Source organism: Dermacentor albipictus, chromosome 2 (assembly GCF_038994185.2).
Source record: "Dermacentor albipictus isolate Rhodes 1998 colony chromosome 2, USDA_Dalb.pri_finalv2, whole genome shotgun sequence".
NCBI lineage: Eukaryota > Metazoa > Arthropoda > Arachnida > Ixodida > Ixodidae > Dermacentor > Dermacentor albipictus.
In genome coordinates, this window is record NC_091822.1 from 159,504,872 (window position 1) to 159,525,544 (window position 20,673).

At 44.9% G+C, this 20,673-nt stretch overlaps 1 protein-coding gene and 1 non-coding gene across 2 annotated transcripts in view; both read left to right on the forward strand.

The window, feature by feature from the left end:
* Positions 1 to 2,612: 2,612 nt before the first annotated feature.
* Positions 2,613 to 2,685, forward strand: TRNAS-UGA (transfer RNA serine (anticodon UGA)). Its single transcript has one exon. It is a non-coding gene; the product is annotated as a tRNA-Ser (tRNA).
* Positions 2,686 to 10,286: 7,601 nt separating this feature from the next.
* The window catches only part of LOC135897476 (E3 ubiquitin-protein ligase RNFT2), a 43,853-nt gene continuing 33,466 nt past the window's right edge, over positions 10,287 to 20,673 (forward strand). The window contains exons 1-3 of the mRNA XM_065426100.2: positions 10,287 to 10,723; positions 12,315 to 12,474; positions 19,205 to 19,343. Of these exons, the coding sequence (XP_065282172.1) occupies positions 12,325 to 12,474; positions 19,205 to 19,343 (289 nt within the window). The 5' untranslated portion in view covers positions 10,287 to 10,723; positions 12,315 to 12,324. The remainder of the gene's footprint in view (positions 10,724 to 12,314; positions 12,475 to 19,204; positions 19,344 to 20,673) is intronic.

Here is a 20,673-nt window from a genome sequence, read left to right on the forward strand (position 1 = left end):
CGGCGGCCCACTTCGACGCAAGAGCCTCCGGAGATACTGCCATTGTAGCTGATGTAACCCGACATTCCCACAACATGTGTGACAGCGTCGCTCTAGTTTCCTGACATAATTTGCAAAGAGCAGTCGGGTATTGCGCGGGAAAAATGTGCTGCAATCGCACCGGACTGGGGAAGGTTTGTGTTTGCAATTGTCGCCAGATGACTGCCTGGCGACGTTTCAGCATGGGGTGAGGTGGGGCATCAACCACCTGCCTAGCTGGTAGTGCTTGGTGATGTCATTGTACCTGACCAGGCGTTCTCGCGTGTTTTGAGCCAGCAGTTCCGAACTCGAAGAGGCGGTCTCCGATTCTGCGCGGTGGGTCAGTTCTCGCGCAGAGCGGTGTGCTACCTCGTTCAAGTTAATGAGGCCCTCATTGGTGGGGGTGGCGACGTGCGCTGGAAACTATATGATGGCGGTGTTATCGAAGTCCTGTCGACCAGCTTTCCTTAGAATCTGGAGAGCTTCAGAGGAAATGCGCCCCCGCGCGTAGTTGCGAACTGCGGATTGTGAGTCGCTAAAAACTACCTCGCAGAGGGGGTCGGTAAGCGCAAGCGCAATTGCTACCTCTTCTGCTGTTTCGGGGTATTCTGTTGCGACACTACACGCGTGCGTAAGCCGGGAGCTAACGTCTACGACTACCGCCGTGAACCGGTGTTCTCGTGTGTATTCTGCGGCGTCTTCAAAGCGCGTAGTCCTCTTTCCACCCAAGGAGCGCAGCAGTGCCTTGGCACAGGCCTGGCCAAAGCATCGTATCTGTAATCAGCAGAGAAACTTCTTAAAAATGCACGTTCCTTGCCGCTGCTGCCGCCAGTGTGATTTCTTCGTTTTCTTCAGCACGTGGCTCCGACGCTACCCATCATGCAACGTTTGCATACTGCCCCTCCATCTTTGAAGGCGCTGAAGGCACTGGCCCACTGCCATTCGGTGCGGTGATTTTGGTCTCAAATTTGTTGCCTGAATATACTGCGAAATGAAAATACGTATATAGTTGCACTAAAATTTCGCATTAAGGGGTATTGTTAGCGTCAGTGAATTTCTTCGTCCGACGAATACCTACAAAATAGGCAAATCAATAGGGAAACAGCGCTTCATACGACATAACGCAAAAACGGTAACTGATCGGCGGTTGATGCCGGTAGTGGCTGCCTGACCTTTACTTTATTTTGTATTAGTTATAGAGGGTGCATGTTTTTTGTTTTCTTGCGTTAATTAGATAAGGGGATGGTGCTAGGTGTACAACTAAATTAAGGAACTTAAACGTTTTTGCAGACTGCTAAGATTTAAAAAAAAGATATTGTAAAATAATCCACGTAGGCACTGTGAGAAACTATGTAGGTCATACAATGTGGTAACTCGTTGACCTGCTGTAAGGATCGGCTCCATAACACTGCTGGACGTATACCCTGGGATCTCTTCTCGCGCACATCACTCCAAAATTTTGTGAAAGTTTCCTGTCTTATTGTCATTATACATAACCATTGTGTACACTGTATATATGGAACATCATTTTATACATGTGACAATTATTTATGTGTGACTGCGCCTTTCCATGGATCTATGCGTTTATATGTTGGCGAGTGCGGACTCAGACACTACTTTGAAAGTGTGCCGTATATACAATGCTTTGTTTTTTATAAGTTATCGTCCTGGTGGAATTGTGCCGTGATTGTGACTCAGTGTTCGTATCGTCTCTTGTCGAAATGAACTTTTTCTAAACACATGACAACGCAGCTAGGATGATGCAATGACCAAGAAAGGTACGTGCACAGGACGGACATAGTGATGATGATAATAAACCTCTGTCAAGGCTGAGACCCACTAAGGGGGATAGGTCCAGAACCGCGCGGCAGGAAGCTCTGTGCACTCCTTCCTTCGTCCTTGTTTATTTCGCGCTACTTTGTTATGTGCTGAAGACAATCACAGACCACCACCCATTTCCTGCGCCATTGATGATATATATATATATATATATATATATATATATATATATATATATATATATATATATATATATATATATATATATATATATATATATATATATATATATATATATATATTTATTTATTTATTTATATAAATGAGAAGAAAGGGGTTAACCGAAAAAAAATTAAATTATGGGGTTTTACGTGCCAAAACCACTTTCTGGTTATGAGGCACGCCGTAGTGGAGGACTCCGGAAGTTTTGACCACCTGGGGTTCTTTAACGTGCACGCAAATCTAAGTACACGGGTGTTTTCGCATTTCGCCCCCATCGACATGCGGCCGCCGTGGCCGGGATTCGATGCCGCGAACTCGTGCTCAGCAGCCCGACACCATAGCCACTGAGCAAACCACGCCGGGTCGGCGTAAACCGAGGGGTCCGATTTTATTAGTCATATCATAAGAAGCCAACAAACACTGACACGAAGGACAACATAGGGAAAATTACTTGTGCTTTATAAATGAAATAAAGAAACGATAAGTTAATGGAAATTAAAGTGGATACAAAAACAACTTACCGCAGGTGGGAACCGAACCCTAGGGTTCCACTAGGACACATAAATATTCAAGAAAGTCGATGGGAAAACGGCGCCGCGGTAGCTCAATTGGTAGAGCATCGCACGTGAAATGCCAAGGTTGTGGGTTTGATTCCCACCTGCGGCAAGTTGTTTTTTCATCCACTTTAATTTCCATTAACTTATCGTTTCTTTATTTCATTTATTAAGCACAAGTAATTTCCCCTATCTTGTCCTTGGTGTCCGTGTTTGTTGGCTTCTTATGATATGACTATATATATATATATATATATCGATATCATATCAATATCAATATCAATATCTTATTTCGATATTATATCATATCAAATATTTCGATATTTCGATATCACAGTAGTTGCACGTGTTGTGACGTCCTCACAGGTTTGTTTCCCCCTTTGGTCCTGCGATCACTACTGCTACCACACGCGAACTCAACCAGAAAACTCGCGCACAGAGCTATTGTCTCTATTTTGAGAGCAACGTCATCATACCTAGGCTTACTGCTACGCAACGTAAACAAAGTTTGCTTTGTCAGAACATCACGATGATGTCGATGACGCCCGTGTAACATTTTGAAACGACCTTTAGTGCCAAATTATAATGTAGCACGATTATTCACCTCTAGCATTTGTGCTCGCTAAGTCTCAGCAACTAGTGTACGTGCTGTAAGCGCTTTGTATAGTAGTTATTGCAACTTATATAATATGTGCCGGTATACTCATAAGCGGAAACATTACCTCATAATCTATGTACAAGGTCGACAACAGAGAAATTGCGCTTAGCGTCGTCTACATTGAACTAAATACGCGGCAACCATGCATGAGTGTGCATCACTGATCACAGATCAGTGGTGTTAATCGGTGATAAGGCAATATTTCATTTCTGTTCTTTCTTTTTTTTTCTATTGTTGTTGCCCAGCGACCATGAGGCCCATAACCACGACGAGGAATCGGCCACAAAATGGTTAGGTTATTCCAGGTTCTAATCAAAAATAAGATTACAAGAGAAGAGAGAAAGCAAGGGTAGGGAAAGACTGCTACAAAGTAAGTGATGTTGAAAGGCGAAATTGCATGTTAGAATGAAAACAATAATAGTTGGATGAATCAATAACTACGAATTGAAAACTGCGCCAAAAGAATAAAGGCAAAGGCACAGCAGGGCATTCGGTTGGACTCCGTGAGAATTTTTTGGACGATGCAGGAAACATCGCTGTAAGTGAATTCCGGTGTTTAGCTTTACTTTCGTCCTTGTGGCTTGTCATCTTGCTGTTTCTTTCTTCTTTGCTCCCCTTCTCCTAATCTTCCAATTCCTTTTCGTATTCCTAAACCTTCCTAAACCTTCCTAAAGAGCACGCACGCTTAGGGCTCATTCACACCGGCGACTTGAGGAGGTCGCGCGACCATTTGCGACTCGCAATCAAAATGCGAGCGAAGGCGACGGATGTTCACACCGGCAAGCCCGGCTGAGCGCGACCCGCAAGTCGCAATCCCGGTGATTATCGTTCTCAGCGAGAACTCTCGGAATCTACGCGGAATTTGAACGCGACGCCGGAGGAGGCCGGATGTAGACACACGAAAGATCACTTCCGGTGCGCCGCTGATTGGTTTATCAGTTTTGCGACCACGGTCGCGCGACTGAAAAATCGCGCAGAGAGCGACTGGCCCAAAATGGTCGCTTTTCAAGAAAGGCGACCGTTTGCGACCATTTGCAACTGGTCGCTTTGCGACCAACTTGGTCGCGCGACCACTGTCAGTCGCCGGTGTGAATGTGCCCTTAGTCGGTGGCAGTTGACAACCTCCTCCCCTGTTTTCCTCTCGGTGTGTGAATGTGTGTTTTCATCCCGAATAACATTAAAAATTCCAAATGTTTATTTGCCTGCCATTCGTTCACTTCTCCTTCTTCACTTCTATCAGATTCCTGCTTCTACGTAGCCCACCAAACTTCACCGAATGCGCACGCTTTGTTCCCATTTTCCTTTCGCTTCTTTCTTCACTGATCACACGTACCTACGTTAACTAAGCACACACCCATCTATATCTGTTTGTCTCATTCATATAAATATTACGTTCCATGCAACCAGCTGATTCTAGGCGCTGTTCCCATTGTGGGTACGCGTATCATGTTTAATCATCATCATTCGTGGCCGCCCTCAGATCCTTCGGATGATCGACATCTGCTCAAGAGTCCTCAGTCGGCGTGGAAGTTCTGCTGAAATGGACGGCTGGCTGCCAAGTTTCTGGGACGCCACTAAGGGCGGAGAACCGACGCCGTGGTGCCTGTACAGGTTGCAGCGTGAGCTGGCGGAGCTCCACGCCGACCCTCCGCCGGGAGTGTACGTGGCGCCCGAGGAGAACGACATGACCACGCTCCACGCCGTCATCGTGGGTCCCTGGGGCACGCCCCTGGAAGGTGGCCTCTTCCACCTGCAGTTGAGGTACCCGCCCGACTACCCGATGGTGCCGCCCCTCGCACGCTTCATGACCGACGAGGAGAACGCGTCGTTCAGCAGCCACGTCAACGGCGAGTCCATCTGCCTCAGCCTGCTATGTACGGCTCCCGGACCGAGCTGGAGTCCCGCGCTGACCGTCGCCAGCCTGCTCGTATCCATACAGTCCTTGATGACTGACGACGCTGAAGAGAGCGCGCGCCACGACACGGTCCGGGTGGCGGTGTGCGGCACGCTCGAAGACTGTCTGCGGGAAACGTCGCCTACGATGCCGCCGGCTCTGTCGAAGCAGGTTCTCGAGTACTTCGCCGAGAACTACGCAAGGTACGAGGACGCTGTCGAAGCGCAGATCAATTCCGGGAATGTACTCTCTTGGATCATGGGAAACGGTAAAGATTACGAACCGCTGCTCAAGCGACTTCGCGATATCAAAAAGAGGGTCGACGAAAGGAACAGGACGGCCGATGGACAACAAAACGGAGAGTGACGCATTGGTCCTTTCTCCGTTTTCGAGGGAACGCGGAGCTCGCCGGCATGATGAACGAACCACTTGTCAAGTTTGCTCGTACCTCTACATGTGCCAGCGAAACGCGAAATTAAGGACTCTTGAAGCAGCTGCACACATTGGCGTGGCGTGTGCACTAAATTAGGAGGCCATGCCAGAAAACAGGAATGGGTGATTTCTATGGTTGTAATAAAACGTTTGATACGTCCTTGCTTGCGTGTGTACAGAACTCGTATCTGGTAAGAGGAAACAATGATCTCCAATCTGAATACAGTTAACACCACTGAGAAATGGTTTTCCTCGAACACAACTATATTATTGATTTTGATGGGGTCTACTGCTTAGAAAGGAAACAGTTCAGATCTAACTATTGTACGTAGTAATTTTTGATAGTTCAGGTCTAGCGACTGTACGTAGCAATTTTTTTTATTTAGAACAATAATTTTATTTTCGCAAATGTAGTTGAGAATCATCAGACAAAAAATAAAAGCAGCAAGTTCACAAATCTGTAACCTAGAAATAAAGTAAATATATTACACAATTATGTAAGGGGCGCCGAGTGAGACATCTGCAGCTGACAAAATCGATGTATTATGAACCGCTGTGAAGTATAGAGTTTGGGGGTAAGGTTTTGGCGAGGTCCGTAAGAACATTTTTCGAGTGAGCGGTAAGCACGTATATACGCATATTTGTCCGCCTAAGATAGATGCTCTAACAGATTCAGTTTACGCAATGTGTTTGTTGCAGATCGAGTTAAGGATTTGTAAGTTCCGTGAAAGTGAAACCGATTTTTGGCAACTTTTGTAAAAAAAAAAAACTGTACAAGTCCTACACACACCATAGAGTTTATGTGAAGCGAAGCTTAAGCTTCTGAGACGCGGTTATGAAATGCCGTGAATTTACCCGTTTCATCCCAGCGTATTTGGTGTAAAAGGAACTGGCGCATTCGCAATTTGATCTCGCGCGTTCGTCCGACACAATGTAACGCACGCGCCGATCATTTCTAGAAGCTGGTTGGCGATGGCGAGATGGAACTTTAGGTATACGAGTGTGGCCGCAAACTTAGGCGTGTCCAATATCGAGTCTCGCGACATCTCACGAAAATGAAACTGCCTCTGAAAGTTCTCACCCGAGAGCATAACCGCTATGGGGGGCCTAGAAAGTACAGCCCGGGTTCGCGGAGCCATCGGGCTGGGATGGCGCCAACACTTATACAGCTGGGGCTGAGGATGTGCAATTCACAAAGCAGTGTGCCCGGCTCTTGTGCCTTTACGGCGTACAATCATCACTGTGACTGTGCTCTTCAGCTGAAGGGAGGTCGACGACAATGTTCGACAAGACCATGCCCGTTGGACAACGGACAACAAATGCACTTAAGTTAGGTGTAGATGTGGAGCCTATATGTTAGTGGTGCATACTCAGTAACCGTTAAGTTCAACGTAATTAACAATATCAAAAAAAGAATGACAAAATAATGCAAACAAAATTGTGAATAGGTATATGGGAAACAGTTCATAGACTCTAGCTTATAATTTCAATAGAATGAGCAAATGAAACAAGAATAGAGCTAATCTAATCGAACTTGTGTAAATAAAACGAAACCGTTCGCTCTGATTTCTGCAATAAATTTTGGTAGCGACCATTACGTGTTCGAGACCCGCTTCAAAGTCGTCCGAAGTAAATCCAGAGAATTCACTGTCGCAACAACGACAGGGCACCCGACCCCAAAGACCTGGAAGATTGGTGCGAGCGAATCAAAGAGTGACGCCGAGTCATATACTAAGAACATCGTCAGCGACCAGGAAGTAGAGAAGATGGACAGCAGGCTGGCCCATCTGATCGAGGCCAACCAGGCGCTGCTTCTCCGATGGAAGGGACAAAGGTTTAACCGAAGATTGAGGAAAAAGATCTCAGAGCTTAACGAGGTCATTGAAGATCACTGTCGGACCCTCGGTAAGCAGCAATGGGACGAGGTCTGTGACTCGATTGACGGGCATATGCGTAACGGCAAGTCCTGGGGCACGCTAATACATCTCAACGAAGGCAGCACCAGATCCAGTCAGAGACACACGCTCGCCAGAGACCTGCACGAGGCTACCACATCCTGTTCCGGGGACGAGCTGGTTGCCAAGCTCATGGAGAAGTACCTTACCGTAAAGCACGGGGACGAGGAAGACCGGTTTCCCGACTAACTCGGCCCAGCCCGTCCGGAATGGGACGAAGACTTCACTGCGGGGTAAATTAGACAACCCATATTTGCGCTCAAGGAAAAGGGGGATTCTAGCAACGCAAAGTGATTTGCAATGTCTGGCTAATATCTGTGGACGTGAAGGCAACAATTTAGGTTTGAGATTTAAGAAAATCAGGTGTGATGGTATTCAATGAAAACAGTGAACAGACAGTGGCGATACAGGGCCAGGAAATACCTCGGGTAACAGAATGTAAATACCTTGGTATATGGATAAACGAAGGTAATAGACATATGGAAACACAGGAAAAACCATAACAGTAAAGGGGAAGAGAAATGCAGCCATAATGAAGCACAGAGCGCTATGGGGATACAATAGGTGCGAGGTGCTCCGAGGTATGTGGAAAGGTGTAATGGTTCCAGGACTTACTTTTGGAAATGCGGTTGTTTGCTTTAAATCAGGGCTACAATCAGGACTCGATGTGAACCAAAGGTCAGTGGGTCGCCTCGCATTGGGCGCTCACGGGAAGACTGCAAATGAAGCTGTGCAGGGTGATATGGGCTGGACTAGTTTTGATGCGAGGGAAGGTCACAGTAAAATTGATTATGAATAACGACTGACGAATATGGAAGAAAGCAAATGGGCTGGGAGAGTGTCGAGGTATCTGTACAGGAAAAACACTGATTCACAATGGAGGAAAAGAACTAGGAAGCTTACCAGCAAGTACGTCCTGTAGGGTGGGCAACACAGCAACAAAGAATGTTAAGCGGAAAGTCAGAGAGGCTGAAATAATCTCACGGGTGACGGAAATGGAAAATAAACCTACCATCAGTAACTACTTAAGAGGAAGAAACGAAATCAGGAAAGAAACAATTTATTATAACTCAAAGGGAAGCTCATTAGTTTTCGAAGCGAGATCGGGATGCCTGAGAACACACACCTATAAAGCCAGATATAAGAAGGAAGAAGCATGTGCTTGCTGCGGTAAAGCTAGGGAAACTATGGAGCATGTTATATTAGAATGTGAAGACGTCTACCCAGCGGTCGATTTAGGCACCACTGTCCTCCTTGAAGCCCTTGGGTTCAGCGAGAGCAGTGGAAAAATAAACATGTCCGAAATAGGGATTAGTAAGAGGCGATTGGAGAATTGGTGGAAGAAAAGTAGGGAAACGACAAAAAACGGAGACGTACAAAAGCACAGTTCGCAATAGGAGATCAGAAAATTTGGTTGTGGGAGTTCATAGTGTTTTTTTTTTTTCTTAATTTAACCTAGGTAGGACATTAGGCAGTATAATAGCAAAAGCCTGGTGGCGCAACACACCGCCCCGTTTCAAAGGGGACCCTCATAACATCCATCAATCCGTGAGACTTCCTTTGTCAATTTAAAATTTTATTTCCTACATTAATCGCGAGTAGCGTGCTGGATTCTATCACTATAATTCATGGTCATTTCATTTACAACAACGTCTCACATCGCATTCTGACTAGTAGTCAGTCGCTTTAAAGGGACCCTAAAGGCAAATACTGTGTCGACGTGGCCTTTTTAAATACCATTCCAGAAACCTCGCAATGCTTGCTTCAGGCCAAGGAAACATTTATATTTACGAGAAAATTGCATCTGACGGGTCCGAATACTTTTTCGAAATTAAAATCACCCGTCACCCAACCGGGGGAGTGGTGACGTTGCATACGCCATCACTACCCTTTGCTGCCGTAGGTATATAGTATAGTGAACTATAATATTCAATTAATTCTAGTTTACTATACCGTAGGCGAGCAAAACGGCGCCCGACAGACGGCGGTACCGAGTGAAGACAGAGCGGCGGATTCGCCGCTGCAGCTGCTTTTTGATCAAGTGGCATACACCGTTTAGGCATTCCACGACATCACATGGAAGTTCAATTCTCTGCTAATTGGAGCTTGTGCGAGTTTCGCGAGCCAGCAGAACCAGCGCAGCACTACTACGCGATAACGAAACTACAGTTCACTGTAACGAAACTACTGAAACGCGAAACCGTGGCCGGCGCAGAGCCGAGCGAAAACGAAACATTTCCGCCGGCCGCTTCGTATTCAAGAGTAATTTCAATGAGTTCTTTTTTCTAAAAAATAAAATACAACCGGACAAGCAGTATCTTATTTTATCTTATGATACAATAAAGGGATGTTTTTTTGCAACGGGTGATTGAGTACTAGTGAGAAAATTTGACTGAGTAGTGCTTTCGTCATCGGGCAAGTGTTTAAATGTCCCGGGGGAGTCTCTAATCATGTTCTGCATTTGCCTTAATTTTTCCATTGTAAAGGCTCCGTTCGCGATAATATTGACGCTGGAGAGATTCTTGGGCATTAATCTATCACTTTAGATTGACACCTAGGATGCCGCTAAAGCGGCCACCGCAACAATTCGTTAGCGTCGGAGCGACGGGTCGCTTCTCTCCCCATGGAACGAGCCCATATTTCAGAAACCCACATCAAAATACGACACGCATAAAGCGTACGCTCAAATGTTATCGCGATTTTTATTTTTGTCGTAATGCGAAACCGAAACCAGCACGTGATGGTGATCAGCTTACTGCATACGCTGGTGGCGCGATCTGCCGACGGTGCGAGCCGTGGCTCGATGGTGCGCTGCTCGCGTTGGCGTACGAGCCGATCATTGCTGCGAATTTTCCTACACCGCAATCAGTCAATGTCGTCAGCAAGTCGGGCCGTGAAGCACGCCAGCGCTTATTCGGTAGCGCTCTGATCACGCCAAAATCAAGCGCGCTAAGCGAAGTCACAGTGCCCGTCGTAGCAGCTTTCCCGATCGTGTGTCCAATGTGGTCGCCCCCAGCGCTATCAGCGTCCGGCGACGCTACGTAACCTCTTCTTGCTCAACGCATGTTAGTGCAGTCCTGCAATTTCGTCTCGTAGTCGCGGTAACACCTACGTATTTCAAGCTGGAACCGTCGCAAAATCCGCCGGCTTGCGTCCACGGCACTCCTCAGCCCAGCAGCGGTAGTGCTGGTCGATCTTCTCCTGACAACAGGTTGGTGGTTTCTGTTTTGTTTTTGCGCGAGTCGCCCGCACCACCAGGCGCGAGCTATTGACACGACGACGTGTGCTGTCTCATTGTTTTCGTTCCCTTTGTGCTGCCCCGTTATCGTGCCTCGGCCTAGTTGCCCTTTACATGTAACGCACATATATCGCACCAAAACAAGCGTACCGCACCGCGCCATCGCGCGTTGTTGTTGAAAACAGCACAGCTGCATTTCTCTGATGCAACCACACGGCAAGCGTACAAGCCTACGCCTGCGTTTTGAGGCGGTTTCATTGTGTGTCGTATGTGTGCCCCTGTCAAAGTCACTGTCGAGTAACGCCACCGAAACAGCCGCCGCAACGGCTGCGCTATTTGCAATCGCATGACTTCAGTCGCTCTAATGAGGTGTGTACTGTACTGCGGTACCGGGTTGTGCGCGTACGCGTCTTGTTCCGGTTCAGCACATAATTTGCCTCGCCGAACGTGAGCTGTTTATAGCACCTTAATCGACACGTGTACGAAACCCAGGAAAAGTATTTGTACTGCCTCTTTGGCAGAATGTAGGCGATGTCGCGGTCCTGCCTTATCGATGCGAATAGAACGCCGAATTTTTTAGTTTTTAGTCAGATTTCTTGCCCTTTCTTTGGTTTATCACGTTATTACCAAACCCAAAAATAAACGTCCCAATTCCCCCAGTAGGCCACATCTCGAAAGGACGATTGGCTCATTTTTGATCGCGCACCAGTGGATTACGTAGTCTGTGGCATTATTTCCACATCAGATGACTTTCGTGGTTGCAGTTGCTGTTCGTAAAATCGAGGCACTTCCTGAAGTCCTTATTCGAAGTTTACCTTCGTATTTGCTCGCCTGCTGTCTTGTCTCTTAACCTTTAAAAAAGAAAAGAGAAAAATTTGCTATACTGACCAGACACTTGATCACGTCATGAACCTTGAGCAGTTGTAAATGTGGGGGCCCATCTTAGTAAGCATTGCATCAAGCTTTTTGTTAGGGTGACAAAACAAAAGTTTTATGTTGTGCCTTGTCGTGTACATTTATCGACTGCACTTCTACGGATGTGTTGAACACTGTTTACTCACACATCATAGTTGGATGCAGGTAGCAGAATTTATATCCATGTACACGAACAGAAGGGACGATCTGCCCAAATTCATTTAGGTTAAAGGCACTCATGTTTATGTATACATCAGTGTTAGCATGCTTCACAGGCCGGCGGTTATCACTTCTAGTAATTTAAAGAAGATAGAAGCCTTGTCTGAAGAGGCTAAGGTATCCTTGGCTGCTATAACTTAAAATTATTCTAATTTGATTTTACTCCAAATCTGCCATTAGCCCTCTGCGATGGGTCAGAATGGTTCGAGTCCAGCCCATATGGGCGGCCGCCACGCCCATATTGGCAGACCCCGAACCATTTTGTCTTATCTGGGAACACTAACAGCTGATTTGCAGTAAAAACAGATTTGAATACTTTTACATTATACTGGCCTTTGTTTCATGGGCATCAGTAAATAAGAAACTTTTGTCACTAATAGATTATAATTTATCAACTGTGGAGTTTTATTCATTGCTGACTGCATTACAGAGACGCAGTCATGGCAGAAGGGGGTCCTGCTGGCGAAGGCCAGATGGGTAACAATGCCCTGCACCGCGTGCTCGGTTGGTCATCGGTGGCCCGCTCCTACAGCGCTGGACGAGGGCTGAACCTGACTGGCTCAAGGAACCTGCGGCGTGACCTTCATCAGGTAAAATGGTGTAACCACTCGCAAATAAACCAAGGGAGCCAAGAATTGTAGGCTCTACGGTTCTGATGTGATTGTTGTGGGCTTTGCAAGGTGTTGTAGAAGGCTGTTGAAACACCAGTCACACTTTTGTTATACTTTCCTGTTTGTGATCTTGTATCAATAGTGCTTCATGATTGCATTAATGCTGCAAGCTTTCTCTCCTCCTAAATATTGAGGTAGTATCTCATAAATTTGTTTCCTGACCAAACATCATTCTGTTCGTGATATGCTTTTGTTTCCTGCGTGATCCCCAGTACCGCAAAAAGCTTTGATTTTTTCATGTATTCTTTTAGAAGCATGGCAGGAGGCAATGATTCTTATTGGAAAAGCAATGCAGTAACTGTTTTCTTTTTTTTTTCAAGGTTGAAGTTGCACTTATGAAGTTGTACATCGGCATGCAGAACACACTATGGGAATCACTTGTAAAAAAAAAAAAAAATGTGCAACAATTGTTTAGCCAAGGGTTAAAACAAATTTGTACACGCACTATGGGAATATGAAAGTTGAAAAAGATGTAAGGTGTATCCTGTTCCTTTTTAGATAGTTGTAGATAAGCTTTTTTTATGCAGCAACGGTTTGGAGCTCAAAAATTTATTTGTAATTACTGTGTATTCATCCACCTCATCCTTTAAATGGATAGCCATTGTCATCGTTATGTCATTGTAGCGGCATTTTCTCATTCTCAGCTTCACCCTTGCTGTAGGGCAAATATAAACAAAACTTTGCATCTCCGCTGGTACTTACATTTGTGTCCCCATGGCAAGTGTAGTTTGAACCTAAACACACTAACTGCTGTACTATTGCAATGGTCCAGCATATGATAATTTTTCTGGAGCCTTGCACGCAGCACTGACTGTGGGATTGGTGGTGTTTCTGCCAGGTTGCCGGAAATGAAAAAAAAAAAAATAATAATAACTTTCATTTGGGTTCAGCATGGTCCGATTTCGTTCTGGTTCAGAGAAATAAAAATGTACTATAATGGTTTGTGAACTGGTTTGCAACATTTAAACGGTTCAGTAACAGGCTCTATACAGTAAACTGTATGCCTGCCCTATGGCGAAATGCTGTGTATTGCTATTGACTTGCCCACATGGCGCATGTGCAAGCTTTGTCAGGAGGTGAAAGAAATGGGCTTTCTGGCCCATAAGAGACAAAAATTAATGTTTTTTACAGGAACATAAATGAATTTTAATCTTGTACAGCTACAGCAGCCATGCACAAAAAGACGGTCATCTTGGGCAGTGTTACCTCAAGAGCGGGTTGCGCATGGTTTGGTGCCTCGAGGCATCTTCTGTCTTTCTCACACTTCTTTTTATTCTCATCTATACTGACTATGGAGAAAACAGGAGGAACTTGTAGGGGTGTTCAAATCGCAACATTTTCAAATCGAATTGAATACAAGTATTTGAGAAAAAGCACCGTCCAGTGTCAAATAGAAAGTTGAATGTTTCCAATTTCTAAAAAAAGTGAAATGAAAAATTACATGGAGCTTGTCCAGCAGCAGAAGGCTTGTTTCCATTATTCGATACATTGTGCACTGTGATACAGTGCAATCACATATGGTGCGTGATGACGCTGAAAGTAATAAAGAAAGCAAGGAGGTTCCAAATGCATGTGGTAGAGTGCATAGTTCTCGTTGAAAAAACAAACCGTTTCACCACATAGCCATGCATCATTTTGAGGAACTTGAAACGTAATGAGATTGGTCAAGCAATATTGCATAAATTACATAAATATTTGTATTACATATATTACTACTCTAATCTTCTAGTGTGTAGCAAACAAAGAAGCCAGCAAGTGACATTTTGGTCAGTTTTCTGCTCGTTTTACTTAACTGAAAGCAGGTGGGGACATTGATGCTTCTGAGCCATGAACAAGGACAGTTTGTGCTAACTACCGCAACAATAATTTTTACGCAGCTGCATGTGGTGCAGAGTCCTGCGCTGACGAAGCGTGGATAAAGGAGTTCATATCATGCATATTGTGCTCGAGGACTTATTTGGAGAAATCGAAGGGCATTGTAGTGTGCTTGGTGTTGCCAAACGGGTGTTGGTACCATGGCACGCAACAAAACCATGTTTCCGCAGCCGTTTGCAGCTGTCGTTACCCCGCAATGAGACGATGGCAGCATTCATTAGCGATCGCAGTGTTATTCTTACAAGAAGCTGTGCTGATGAACTTGTTGGTTTCCCCATTTTCTCTTCTTGAGGAGACGTTCATTTTCACGCTTCTTGTGTCCTGGGATGTCCGTTTTATGGTGTATCTGGTAATAGTAGAGAGCTGACCTAACTGCCGAAGTAGCAGCTTCAACATAAACAGTGATTCTGTAGTTCCCCTGAAATAGTTAACATTTCAGCAGCGGAACACGACTGGCGCGGCCGAGTTCATTAGTGGAACTGTCTCTGCCGATGTGGCTGTCTCAGCACGTGCTTATTGTCTATCCCCATTCTCGCACATAATGCAACGCGTGAGTCGAAACAATTCTCGTAACGTGCACCGACTGAAAAGTGATTATATTGAAGAATCGATTATGTATTGAACACCCGTTTGCACCCTATATGCTTGAACCGGTTTGTGCCAAACCGGTAACCGGTATTGTTTCAGTTTAGGTTTAGTGCGGGTTCAGGCACGTTCTAAGAATATCTGTTTGGGTTTGCATTCTGTAATAGCTAGAATTCCAGTTCAGGCATGTTTTTCTGTTTGGATTCAGTTCGATACCATAGTTTGTTTGCTTATATTTAAGGCCGCACTGCTCATTTAATTAATTTCAATTGTTTTACCCTTACAGCCTTTAGGCATTCTATTTGATAGGCTCTGAGTTACATTATCCACACAACATCTGCATATACATAAAATCGTACTAAACATTATCTGGTAAAGGTCATGGTGTAAGACATGGTAGAATAATACACAATATTACAAGTGTAAGGCAACAAGAAGCTGCTAGGCAAAACAACAACAACAAGAAAAATGCCAGGTGCATTTATGCAAAAGATAGTGTTGCAAAGTTATTCAAGTTCAATACAGTTAGTTATACTAGTGCAACATGTTTAAAATGGCACTCGTCCATGATAACCACAATAATATCTGGGAACAGCTTTAATTCATTACAGGCTTTAAGATTTAATGAGAGAAGTTGCAGTTTTGCTGTGTAGAACAAATGCCTTACGTTGCATGGTCAAGGCAACGCAGTGTGAATTCACAGTGCAGATATGAAAAAGAGAAAAGATATTGGTTTTGGTATATGTCTCACGGAACAGAGTAAGACACGATATCTTGGTCTCGTTCATCAGCTTATCGCACTCAACGCTTTAGGGGACGCGGACGACATTGTGTACATTGCAAAGGAGTTGTGCTTGAGCAGATAGTGGCGTCTGCTCCGATCGCATTCTGGTGCTGTTGCAAGATGACATTGTGTACATTGCAAAGGAGTTGTCCTTGAGCAGATAGTGGCGTCTTCTCCGACCGCCTCCTGGTGCTGTTGCAATAACTGAGTTCGGAGTCGAAGGAATTGCTGAAGCCTGCCAGACTTTTCCGTTGCCAGTCACAGGCAATGCTTAAAAAGGTATTTTTCTATGCAGTTCATTGAATGGGTGCCTGCGTGCACAGGTGCACGGCATGTGATTTACAATCCCGTTATTCCGAGGCAAATGACCTGCAGGGACTTGTACCACTGTTTGTGTCAGGGTTTTCTTTTTTTTTTTACATTCTTGTGTTGTTCTTTTCTTTATTTCTTTCCTTTAAGAGGAAGCTTTAGCTGTAGCCCACCTGGCTCAACTTCTCATTTCCGTTTGTTGAATACATCTGGAATGCAGAAATGCAATCATTCAGCAGTTGTTGAACAGATATGAATTAAAATTGTTGTCTTTCAAAGAAAGAGTTGGTGACTGACAGCAGCGAAAGTTTGATTTTTACCCTTAAATACCCGTGAAAAATATTTGTTAAAAGATTTTAATAAATCCAACTATCAAATTCGCAACTCGGTAACCGACTGATGAAACAGATGTTGTGTTTATTAATGAGACCTGAGTGACTCAGTGCATTTAGATGTACAGGTTTTTGTCCTGCAGATAACAGAATTGAATGTCTTGTGTAATAACAAAAGGAGTCATAAATTTCTTTATTGTGTTATTACATAGCATTCTATATTGTGTAGTAGACCATATGTTCCTGTATTCACATTGCAAACAGGTATGCTGAGGCTTAGCATGTTTATTCTGTTCCTCTCTTCTGCCTTCAGAGTGACGTACAACATACTCTGTGTGCTTGAAATATTGAAAGCCAACTATTTCTGAAAATGACAGGCCTATGCATCCAGGCACGAAATATCTGCGGCACAATACATGAATCCCCAAGTTCTGTCCAACTTATTATGAAATAGTAGGCATGTGCAAATATGTTCTAAACTTTCAAGTAACGAACCGAATAGTTCGTATTCTCAAATTCAACTATTTTTCGTTTTCTTGGAGATTTCTTTTATTGCAGATTCTAATTCTTCTGAGGGACCTATTTCGAAAAAAATTTACCGCAATGTTTCTAGGGGTACCGTAAAGGGAGAAAAAAATATTTTGCGTTGGTATATATGCACTCTTTATTCATGAATAACAACAAATAAGAAAAAGAAATAAACTTACAAGAATTAAAAATTTTATGCATTGTTATAGTTCAAGGCTTAGAACATGCACGCGCGAGAATATTTCGCAAGTCTCAAATGTTCCTGCTCTTACACTAATATTTACATCCATAGCGTAATTGAACTGCGTAGGGGAGCGCACTAAAAAAACTGTGTGGTTGTGCGCCCGTTAAAAAGCAAAACGTGCGACAAACTTCCGCTAATCTTCATCTTATCGCCAACTAAATGCAGTTCGATATTGCGAGTCTTCCAAAAAAGAAAGTAAAAGGAAACGCATGCACAGCAGCATCCTTCCTATGCGCACCCCATTGAGGACTAAACAAGCGAGAAACAGGCGGTCGCCCTTTGAGCGATTAGTAACGACATAATAGCCATCAGTTTTGCGAGCACAAGAAGCCAAAACCGCCCGCGGAACAAAACCCAAACCGCCGTCCGCCTGCGTGTGCGCTAATGCACGAGCAGTAGTATATAGTAGACGCGCCGGAGCAAACTAGCTCTAAAACAAACCATGCAATGAAAACCGAAAGAGGGAGGCGCGAGAAAAAAATCTGCCGCATTCCCACGTAGTGGCAGCACATGCCAGGAAAGACAACATAGAATATTGCCGCACTTTTTAAACGTGCAGATGGCACCGTAAATATACGGCATCGGCCATTTTGGACTTGTTCACGGAGCCGTATATTTATGTCATCGACCCTGAAAGGGTTAAGCAATACTTTTAATGACACTGCTGTCGTCACTCTGCAGTGCTAATAATAATTATGTCATCATGGCCACCTGCCCAGGCGGCTTTGGTGTTGTGCTGCTAAGCCCAAGGGTGCGGTATCAAGTCCCGGCCATGGCGGTCGCATTTCTGGGGGGGTGAAATGCTATAATATCTGTGGTGCCGTGCATTGAGTGCACGTTGATGAACCCCAGGTGATCAAAATTAATCTGGAGTTCCCCCACTACGACATGCCTCGTAATCATGTCTGCCTCGTAATCATGCCTCGTAATCATGGTTTTGGTACGTAACAACCCAGAATTAAAAAGAAAGATTCATCATGCCTTGAGTAAAATGGGAAGACCAAAAATGAGGAATCACCTCACCCTGTAGCTCCTGGGATTGTCCCTTCAAAAGAATGACTCCGACCAAGGAGACGGCAAATGTTGCTCTCGGCATTGACATTGTAAAGCAAGGGTCATGAAGCGGGCTATAGTGCCGAGGCTTGGGTTACTGGAGCTTTGACAGGCTGACATATATTGTCTTTTTTTTTCCCACTCTTACCTTTTTTACCTTGTAGTATCGCTACTGGTGAAAATTAAACATTGATCGAATGGCAAACGAAAGTGGTGCCAAGTTGAAAAAGTTGAAAGAGAAGTGACATGACTTTTTGACTGAACGAAAGACCAAGCCCTTCAAGCCCTAGAAAAAAAATACTGGCAAATGTCAGAGCACATTGTATAATTTACTACAATACTGGTAATCTCTGTTAACCAGTTCCGATTTCGGCATCCAAGAGGTGGATGCGCCATGATGTCCTGATACACAGGTTCCTTTTATATCTGTGATCACTGCAGTTGCCACACATGTGCACAAGCAAAAGAAACACACACACATCGCTCTTACTTATGTTTATGAGCAACATCATCTGTCCTAGCCGTACTGCTTCATCATGTCAGCAAATCTGGCTCCGTGTAATGCAATCACGATAATGTTGATGGCACCATGTCTGGCCTATTGAGAACAACTCTAGCATTGAATTGAAATATCCTTGTTAATGGCCGTCAATTCACGTAGAAGTATATGTTAAATGTTTCTGCAATTTCAAAAATGTACGTCGTCCTAATGGAAGGCGAGCCAGAACAGAGAAGGAGGAGAAAAAATCATGGTCCTCCAAAGCGGGTCCTTCGTGTGCTCTTATAAAGACTGTTTATGGCGACTGGTGCTGCGCTGGTTGGTGTGGATCGCGCTGCACGTAATCATGCCCAAGCTATTGTTCTTGCTGCCTTGCAATTTTTTTTTTCTTCTTCCAAGTGCAAAAGTGCTTGTTCCAACCTTTGCCGCCAACGTCACAGGTTCTCATGGGCCTGACCCCTCTGATCGAGCAGTCACCTCTGAACGTCCAGCCGTCACACCTCTGGCGACAGGCACAGCAGCACTATGAGAATCCGCGCCCGCCCAGCTCTCCGAGCATTGCTTCATCCTCTTCCTCAGGTGGGTGCAACATTGGAAGCTGTTCCATTGAGGAGATTACAGCGATGGAGCACTTCCGCTGTGAAGAGGTGTCTATTGCCGTGCCTGTAGTCCGTTTCAGAAATAGCTGGCAATGCCATAAAGGCTGGAAAAGACTTGTGCCGGGGGCCTGTGTAACTAGCCTTACTAAATAAGCGAGACTTGAGTTCTTGCACTTTTTGATATAAGTGCAAAGGGGCCTTTATACTAAATTGACCTGTTTTGTGGTTCTCAGTGGAGAGGTTCTGAGGCGATGTGTAGGTAACTTTCTGCTGCAGTGGTTATCTAAAAAGAAAGCAGTAATAGCTTTTCCTTTTTTTTTTGCAGCGGTCATTCCATTCCATTCATGAACATTGTCTTTGAGTATGCATACATTGAGGGTACAGTAGTGAAAAAGTAAGATATATTTTGCATATGGGCCCTGTGAGCTAAACTGCTCAGAATGTTGCTGCTGTGTTATGCCAGAACACTAGCTTAAGGTGATAGTCTCTTGAACACACACTGCCTTATGTTATTTTAAGCGCGTAGCCCACCCACCGTGCTCACAAATTGCGTATCCCAAGAATGTGTCCCGAAGAAACCGCATACATCAACCAGTATGCCAATATATGTGTGTACTCAGGGTGTCTACCAACCGGGAAAACCGAGAATTCTCAGAGATTTCGAGTAGTCTGAAAAAACTCGGGGAAACTCAGGGAATTTGTGCTTCTATCAGGGAAAATTGGCTGTAAATTTATTGAAAGGTAATCCAAAGTCACGGTAATGCTGCCCCGAGTAGCAGAGAGGAATCGTAACGAATGGTCTTTGACGCCGCATCGTCTGCTCGAGGAGTTGCCATAGTGCAGCCAACGGGCAACTTTCCGGACGGCAGATAATTCGGACGGCTTTGCAGCACCACTACGTACCCCATAGGGTCAGTGTATAAAAACGCTGAAATTTCGTACGCAAGAACACTTCGCCGTCTGATTTTCCTGACTTTTTGCCTTGACCGCAGGTCCGAAACGGCATTAATAAAAGCCACAACCGCCGCCATTTTGATAACCTCGCCGCCTCGAACCGGCACACTCGCACGCAGATCCGCTGGTTGCCGTAGCCACCACCGCGGCATTGATAGGCCTAGCTGAAGCTTCTTGCCGTTCTGTATCGTGTTTTTCATAGAAAGAATTCGCCGCTGTCAGCAATGGCACCGACACCGCCTTTGTGGTCATCGCGAATGGCTTCGAAGTTCGGAAAGCACGGCGCGTTGCATAATTCCGGTTCCCGAAAGTTAGTTTCACCGCATTACAGAAATGTTACGCTGTGAAGCATAACA